The 9,714-nt window shown below is 39.6% G+C and overlaps 1 protein-coding gene across 1 annotated transcript in view; it reads right to left on the bottom strand.

The window, feature by feature from the left end:
* The window catches only part of LOC101313096 (ribonuclease S-7-like), an 8,608-nt gene extending 1,746 nt beyond the window's left edge, over positions 1 to 6,862 (bottom strand). The window contains exon 1 of the mRNA XM_004292610.1: positions 6,680 to 6,862. Within this exon, the coding sequence (XP_004292658.1) occupies positions 6,680 to 6,862 (183 nt within the window). The remainder of the gene's footprint in view (positions 1 to 6,679) is intronic.
* Positions 6,863 to 9,714: the final 2,852 nt, after the last annotated feature.

Below are 9,714 nucleotides of genomic sequence, written 5' to 3'. Positions count from 1 at the left end.
AAAAAAAAACAAACCCAAATGAATTGTGGAGAAGAATTGGGGTTAAAGGAGAATACGTGTTTTCGACGATTTTAAAGTAAAAGACGTTAGAAAGAATACTTCTAGCGCGAATTTTTTTTTTTAATAATAGATGTATATTTTGGTTATTTAACTTACCTATTACATCTCAATAGAAACATAAAATAATAGAGGTGTGTATTCAGATATTAAGGGTGTGTATTTAAAATTTCTCTAAATACATAGTAAATTCTTGACCAAAAAAATACATAGTAAATAATACAAGAAAAACTCTCTCAAAGGAAAATTCTTCGTTCGGCGGCGGCTCAGGCTGATGGCTTGGTCGTTTGGCCTCGCCGACGCCTTGAGTTTTTGTCTGCCGGGCAGGGATCGATGGCTATCCATTCACATCAAGGAGGTAAGGCAATTCGGCTGTGGTATGCATATTCTTTGATTTTGATCTATCGTTCTACCTCTGGGAGTTGAATGGCGGTTGTGTGAGGCCTAGATCTGCGTTGTTCTTTGGCGAGTCGGGGTGGTGCAGATTGATTGAAGGTGGTGGCCTTCACTCGACGGCAGAAGCGCTTGATGTTGCTGAGGTTGTGGATCAGACGGGCTGCAAACAAGGAGAGAAGCGGTCCCATAGTTGTGGTTGTGGTTCCTTGGGTGGGGCAGCATGCAATCAACGGCGGCGACGCGACACTGGTTTGGAGGGTGGTGTGGAGGTGGAAGATGGTGATCAGTCAAATGGGCTTGTGGGCCTCGAATGGGTCTTCTCTTGGATCAGATGGATTAGCAGCTATTATGGGTCGGAGATTAGCCTCAGCTCATAGCTCTCTTTAGCTTTTGTCTAGATTCTATTTTCTTCTATGTTTTTCTTTTAGTCTAGTTTTGTTCACCCTTAGGATATTATATAGGTCTTATGGGCTCTATGAATGCGGTTATTAAAGAGTAGTCTATCATATGGATGAGGTATGCCTCACAACTACTTGTCTATCTATGGATGATAACGGTAAAGTATGTAATGACTACTTCTGGCCTTCACTTTACCTAAATTATATGAAAGTCGTAACTGACTATTTCAAAAAGGGAAAATACTTATTTGGTACTAATTTAAACCCTTTTTTTTGAACTTAATGACAATTTTGTCATTAGAATCAAGTAATTAGAGGGTACAATACAAATCGATCCGTTGCCATGCGTACAGAAGACAAACAAGATCATCTAATTCGTATGAGGGTTATATCCTCATTACAAATTGAGGCTCACAAGGAGCCTATAATCTAATATCAAATAGATCACAAATGTTTCTAACTAAACTAGAGCAAGAAAATAAAGCTCCCCCATGTGAAAAGCATGGACCAAGAGCAATTGTTCCGAAAAACAGGAAAACTTAAAAATTAATGGGCTAAAAGAGTAAGCCCCATTTATTGGGCCCTGAAGAAAGCAGCCCCATTTAGATGGCCCTAAGGTAGCAGCCCCATAACAGAGGCCCAGGACCCAAGGTTCAACCCGAAATGGCCTGAGGAAGCCTAGCCGCCATCTTCAACCCGAGTAGCCTCCTGCGTAGGTGCTCCTCCTTCCCGTCTCGCCGTCGAGTTTTCCAAGTTGATCCATGCGTCGCCCAGATCCACTCTGCTAAGGCCACACGACTCCGCCAAAAGCGCAAAACTGAGAGACCACCACATCTTGAAGAAACCCTACCGGTCACCCAACACAAAATAGCCACCATGCCTGAAGTAGCACCCAAACTCATCTCAGCCACCAAGCCAAACCTTGAGCCAAAGCACCCAGATCTTAGAACTCCTTAGCAATTGAAAATTCAGATCCCGTCCGACAACAACTCATACAGGCAAGGAGAAAGACTCCTGCCATGAGCGCTGCCGGACGAGTTTGGTTTGACAGAGAGGGAGGCCGTCGCTCTTTCCCTTGGGGTTTTTGAGAGAGAATGCTCTGTACTTTTAAAAGAAAATTGAATATGATTAATTTTTACTTGACAGTTCTTTGTTTGTGAGGATGACGCATTGTTCAAAGTTACTAATTTAAACCCTTATTGCCTATTCCAATGAATTTATTAGACATAAGCCCATTCCAATATAAAGTGTTCTTATTTGTACCCAAATACACAAATATGTATTAAAGTCATAATAAAATAATAATTTTTATATATTTTTAAGACAATTTTATCCTTGCCACTTCAACATGTATAAGGAGAGAGAAAGTGAAAGAGTGAGAAGATTTTGTCGCAACCTCACTGGAATCTGGACGTTGGACGCCGGACTCCGGTTATCGGTTGCCGGAATTTCTTCGGTCGTCGGTTATTGACCCCTAGTAACTCAGATTTTCTCCAGCCGCTGGATTTTAGTCACCGGTTACTCAGTTACTGACCCTCAATAATCAATTACTGACCCTAATAATCAGTTACTGACCCCTAATAATCTTAGTTACTGACCCTCAATAATCAGTTACTGACCCCAACAATCTTGGTTACTGACCCTCAATAATCAGTTTGGCCTCTATAATCAATTACTGACCCTAATAATCAGTTACTGAACCCAACAATCTTGGTTACTGACTCCTAATAATCAGTTACTGGCCTCTAGTAACTCAATTACTAACCTCTAGTGACTCAATTACGAGACAACAATTGAACAATATAACCACTTCACATGCATTTTAAACAAACATACAAGCTTATTAAATAACCGAATTGAAGAATTCAAAAAAGAAAAAAAGAGACCGATGAAAAAATATGAGAACATCACAAGCATTTGGACATAGGGAGGCTCGACTTTATCGGCGTTTCGTGCCAAGCTGAAGGACTCCGACGCCGTCTCAGTCGTGAAAATGATCACAGACATCGATCTAATTCCAAAGCAACAGCCTGATTTCCTCCAATCATCATCATCGTCAATTGCTCACCACTAAATCATCATCACCACATTAACTAATCTCTCTCACCACCGAATCATTATCATATGTGAATCGTCTTACATCACCGAACCATTGTCGAGAGAGGAAGAAGCCGGAACAAGGGTGATCTCCAAAGATCACTTCGACTTGGGCGGCGAAGAGCCAGGTAGCATCGCCTCAGGTCGAGGTAATCAACACATGGACCCGATCTGTAATCAACACATGGTCTACCCCTGTAATCAACACATGGTCTACCCACTGCATCTCTTCCCTCCTTTAGATCCGACCCGGTCTTCACCAAAGACGATCTTGACAGCAGCAGTGGAGGATTTGGATCTGCCGCAGGACTCAGTCGACAAAAATGGCTTGCAAGGAATGTATTGCGGAGAATTCAAGTGCTTCGCTGACTGTGGAACTGCCCACACTAATCGAACCTTGTAAAATTTCAAAGATATCTGTGCCAACAGTTATCATATGAAAACCAACTGTGGAATGAAATGGAATGGAATTACCTCACATAAATGTGAACAGAAACACACGAGTGACCTACAGTGAAATGTAGGATATTGACTCACACAGGCTTTCGCATGACCGCCTAGAAATACCTTGGTCATGACACGATGGTGCATATTTTAAAGAACTCACATGGACATCCCTTAATTTGAGTCAATAGTAAAATGGGACAAAAGTTCGTCACACTGCAAGGTGACGGCACCGACTCTGAGTGCCAGACACTGGTTGGTTCGGCTAGTGCTGCTTCAAAGCAGTCATTGCATTCTAAAACACTTGATACACAACATGCTTCCCATTATGCCTTATTAACTAGTTCAAAGGCACATCACTCATTTTGCAAAGCCTGTTCTTTAGCAAAAACAAGATCGAGACCTCCCTATGCTAAAGATAACCAAAATATTTCATTCTTACGAAGAATACAACATGATATGTGGACTTATCTATCCAGAAATGCGGACCATTAAAGTATTTTATGGTTTTGGAGGACATTTCGACACTGGTCACATGTCTAATAATTATCCACAAGAAATGCTGCATTTGCAAACTCTTAGCACATTGTATACATGTAAAGGTCCACCACCCAGATCATCAAGCCTATAAAACTTGACAATGCCAAGAGTTCACATCAAAAGGACTTGATGCTTATTGCATGACCATCAAGATTGATGTAAAACATCTTGACGCCCCATATGCATACTCAAAATGGTCTCGCAAAAGGGTTATGCGCACTAATCTGCCTATATCTGCTTGGGGTTCTACAATATTGCACGCAGACTTACTTATTCGTTTTTTTTAGACCCACAGCTAGCTTACCATTTAATGCGTATCAGTTGGTAACTAGACATGAGCTTGAGATTTACGTATATTTGGTTGTGCAACATCTGTGCCTATTGCGCCCCCATAGCGTGTCAACCATGGGTACTCAAAAACGAATATGTATGTATGTTGGATACGCACCTCCAACAATTATCCGCTATTTGGAACCCTTACAGGCGATCTCACCTCTCGATTTGCGAACTGTCACTTTGATGAGACAGTATTCCCGTCGTTAGGGGGAGATAAGAAAATTGATTTTCTATGGGAACGACAAGAATTGTCGTGGTTGTCCCCACTCTGTCTCATCCTGATCCCCACATAATTGATATCTAGAACGTAACAGTTTCGATGCCTGATATGTTTATAGATATTGTTGAAGTGACGAGATCACACATGTTAGCTGCAAATGTCTGCAAGGTTAAAAGTCCACAATAAGGGGCAAGTCGCCGCAGATAGAGGCGATGCAACCACACTTACTGGAGGTGTGGTTGAGGCCATGGCTCCCTAAAGGAATAGGGGGAGGCCACTTGGTTCAATCAATACTTGCCCAAAGGAATCGGGCGAGTAAGGCACAACTTCATCAATGTACGGAATCTCTCTCATAAGATTGTCTCTAATTACAGTTATGTCCATGAATTAATACTGGAGGACGCTTCGATGTTTACAATGATTCCAGAGACAAAATCTCAACGAATTACGAGAGTACTTACACATTGATAATTCACACTATTGCTCAAGGAATCATATAAAGCACGAAGGTATCAAACCACGCTTTGTTGAAAAATGTCAACAAAGAGCATATTGGCCTACATAAAAGTACGATCCAGGAAGAGCTAGATTCTCTGACAAAGAGACAAGTATTTGGTTTGGTAAAGCCTGTAGGACATAAATAAGTATTTGTCATAAAGCGTAATGAGAAGAATGAAGCCTTAAAGGACAAGGTTCACCTTGTGGCGCTAAAGTTTCTCGCAACGTTTTAATTGACTACGAGAAGACATAATCTCCCATAATGGAAATGTAGCTCATTGATGTGGTTACTATTTATCTCCATGGGGATCTTGATTGGGAGATATTCATAAAAGTGCCTAATGGCCTTAAATTATCCAACTCAAGTAACTTTAAACCACGAAGTGCGTTTGCAATTAGAATTGAAACACTCACTTTATAGAAGTAACTACTTGGTTGGGAAGGGATACAAGATGGTGAACTATGCTCTTGCGCACTCATAAAGGAAATAAGTTCCGGATTTGCAATCATAGCTCATATGTCAATGATAGGAACATAGTAGGTACTCTTGATGAAATAAGAGAAACTGCGAGCTACATGAAATCCAAATTGAGATGAATAATCTTGGGAAACTCGGTTAACAACGAGTTTGTGGAATACTAATCCACCAGTCTGCATGTGTCCAAAAGATTGTCAGGCAATTTACATGGACGAATTGCATACTGTTAGCACTCCCAATGATCAGTCGATGTTTGGATGTATAGGAATAATCCATTTCGTCCAAACGAAGATGACTAAGAAGGGTTGAGAATCGAAATTCATTCTCTAAAGTGCAATAGGCGCAATATTGTACTTAGCCCGTTGAACTCGACTACATATAACATTCTCAAAAAACTTGTAGCTAAACTTAGCTCAACGCCAACACAGTGTCATTAGAAGGTACAAAGAACGTATCATGATACCTAAATAAACTATTGACTTGGGTTCATCTTATCCCTATAGAAAGACAAAGGGAATGCAGACAAAACTGCAACCCTCTACATCAACACCTCAAACGATGCTTTGGTTGGGGTTCACTAATGTCAGTTATCTATGGTCAACTTGTCGTTCCTAAACTAGTTATGTAATCATCATTGGGAACACGACGATACCTTATGAGAAACATCAAACTCTCCTCAAGATTCAAGTGAATCAAGTAAGGTTCAAGGAGAATAGGAAAGACTTGTTTCTCAAATCGCAGCCTACGGCTATATCTGAAAGACATGTGAGAAACATAGGAATGTAAAGATGTTCCTAGCTCTATTGATTGATGTAAGGATCAGGGGGAGTGTAGACTTCAGGGAGAGTCTAACACACATATGTGCGTTGTGCTCTTTTTCCCTTCGACCAAGATTTATTTTATCCCACTGGATTTTGTTACTTGACAAGGTTTTTAATGAGGCAACTCTCATGCACCACTTTAACTTTGACTTGTCACAAGGAGGAGTGTTGAGGGAAAAATACATTGATGCGCCTTCATCAGTAACTGACGAAGAGGGAATCATGTGATTATATGTAATTGAGCAATCAGACATTATTAGGTTTCATTACCTTGTAATTACCATTTGTAACTGCTGTATTCATCCCTTATATAAGGGAGTTATCTAATGAGAATAAGTAGACAAGTTCCAATTGTCATATTTCCTGTATCAATAAAAAGATTAATCATGCATACCTGACGGCCTGCAAACAACGGTAAAAGGGCACGACAAGGCACATAAGTTTTATTATCTGGCCAGAGACCATGGATAGTGAACATTAACATCTGTTTTGCCCCTGGTTTACAGCGATTCGTGGCACAGAAGGCCGGTGGCCATTGTTGTACAAATTTGAAATGATCATAAGATCCTCGAGACATTATAGTGCTAGAAACAAGAAACAACAACAATAACACAGCTTATTAGATTCTATATGCATGCACTTACTAGATCATTAACCACAAAGTCGCAAATCATAGCAAGGTATGTAGTGATCAGGAGTAAATAATGCTATTAAGGTGCATTATTTGACGAAAGATCGACTTATAGAGAACGAAACTCACCTCCAAAACAGAATGAAAATAAGAGCCAGACTTTTGATCGTCATGTTTTGAATGAAATATGTGTTTTATCTCAAAAAGACTCACGAATCTCATGCTTGTTATATAGATAGACCTTTCCTTCGGCAAACCGACGTCAACAATATATAGAAACATACCATGCATCCTGCCTTTGAAAAATTCAACTATTGGTATTCAACATGCCATCTTATGGAATGAACATGCCATAGATCTTGTCCGTTTTCTCCCGCTCAATTCATCAACCTCCCATGAGTTCCTTCCTTTTAATTCCATTTTCAGTTTCATCAAAATCAAACTTTCTCGAATTGGCAAGGTAGAGCACATGGTGAGGTATTGGGAATTAATTCGGGGGAAGGAGAAGCAGCTGGCAGTAATGGCTAATGATAACAATGATGGAAGCTAAGATGGAGGAGGCCGCTATAGGTAACGTTAAGGTGGATGCAAATGTTAGGTTCAGAAACCCTGAATTGCTGAGCATGAGTCAGAAATTAAGGGGGAGATTGTTGGAGTTAATTCGCTGCTCATGCTAGACATCTAATTAAATGAGTGTTTTAGCCCAAGTTGGACTCTATCTTGGAGAAAGAAAAAAAAGGGTCGTTTCAGTTTTCCAAAAAGAAGGCGTGCTTCTGCTGTAACTCGTTTTTGGTGTATTTCTCATTCTCTCAAGAAGACTAGAAGAGTCTGTGTGTTTTATGTATTCAGCTCTCAGTAACCTTGGTGAGAGTGAGAAGAGTGTTTTACTGTGATAGGAGAGAAAGAGGACAGCAATCCCTTCTCTGATAAGTCTTCTTGTGTTTGTGTATCCAAGAGTGTTTCTCTTGAGAGTTTTCCTCTAGTGATCTAGAGAGATTGGTGGCTGTAATCCCATTTATCATAATGGAAGTTCTTCGGAGATTGTCCCGTGGTTTTTCCCTTCACATTGAAGGGTTTTCACGTTAAAATTGGTGTCTCTCTGCTGCTGTTATTTGTTTATGTTCTTGTTGTGTTTTTGCTGTGCAATTTTGGTTCATATATTTTGCTGCATAATCTGGTTCCTCTCCCAACAATGACCTGCAATTCGGAACCATAAGCGACATCGGTCTAGCCATAAAGGTATAATGAGCTCGTCCTCAATAACACAAGAAAGCTCTTGGTCATCACCATTAGGATCATCGCAAAGACTAAGTGATGAAAGCAAAATTTGCTTCTTATCATCGTTTCCATGCACAATGATATTAATAATTTCATTCTTATCTGTAATGCTACTGTCTTTGAGGATAATATGCTTGGAAATTATGCGAGTGGAAGAGGTGAATTTGTTGTTCATGGAATTTGAAAGATTCTGGGCCACGAAACTTGGACTATTGATTAGATTGTACTTTAGGAGGTAATCTCGACAAAAATTGAGCAACCATATCTCTTCTGCCATTTTTCAGGCTGCACTCCTTTTGTATTTCTACTTTCTCTTACAGTACAATATGTAAAGATAACTAGAAAAATAATAATATCAAATGGATAGATGAGAAAGAAGATTAACCTGAGGTGGATCATGTCCCAATTAAGCTAAGGTTGAGAGAAAAAGAGGAGGCGGAAACATTTCAATTTTCAACAGCCACACTCTTAAGATATCAATTCCATATTGAAAATATGAAACATTGTCTGTGAGTTTATAAGAGTTTGGATCACTCCACCCATAACCATTAACCAATTTATTTTGGATGTGAACCTCGTACTACTTTATCTTTATCACACACAACAATCACAAAATTGCTTATTTGTGTAAGAGGCCTCCAATGCCATATGTACATTCCTTTAGTCTAGCCAACAAGTGTGAAGGAAACAGATAAATCAATAAGGAAAGGGTGGATTCAATCCCAAAATTACTAGTGAGCAAAATGTCAAAATGGTCTTCACAATTTTTCCTAAATCTACTCGTAAATAAAAAGTACGTAACAAATTTTACATATTTGTGACATCTATTAAAGTTGACAAAATAATTTCTATTTCTACATTCAAGGCATCCCAAAAACTTTTTAGACCCATAAATTAATCCCTAGAACACATGTGAAATGCTCTATCTTTCCATTCCAACATATTGTTTGGCCACTTGGATTTTCGTGAATCAAACTCAAGTTGTTGAGTGTTCCTCACTTGACTCTCGAGTCATGACCAAATTGATTATTGGCTAAGTTTATCTTGCGATTGCCTATGTACCTCCGACTACCTCCTCCCCTATTCAATAGCATTTGTAGCGAATTTGAACAAGCGGGTAAGTTGATATATATGAGACGGTAATTTAGGTATGTAGGGTATGAAATTGAATTAGAAAATAAATTTAAATTTCACACACATAAATTGTATACAAAAATTGTATTAGCCAAAAGGCCAAAACACACACAGTGATAAAGGATAAAATGTAGAGACAAAGAGATAACAAGAGAGTCATCATCTTATTCATTGATAGGAGCCTTTTATATAGGGAATTACACAATACCAATATGGTAAGGATATGAATACATAGATCTAGTCTAATTACATATCCTATTGGCATAAGGCCAAGGCACACATAGAGAATATCCTAGAACACTCCCCCTTATGCCGCGCGCTGATATGCCGATGGTGCTGATCTGTTGCCTCGTCAAAAACCTCGTCAAGTCACAAAAACCATGTGG

Source organism: Fragaria vesca, linkage group LG2 (assembly GCF_000184155.1).
Source record: "Fragaria vesca subsp. vesca linkage group LG2, FraVesHawaii_1.0, whole genome shotgun sequence".
Classification (NCBI taxonomy): Eukaryota; Viridiplantae; Streptophyta; class Magnoliopsida; order Rosales; family Rosaceae; genus Fragaria; species Fragaria vesca.
Note: the sequence above shows the minus strand (reverse complement) of the source record. Positions and strands in the feature narration are given on the sequence as shown.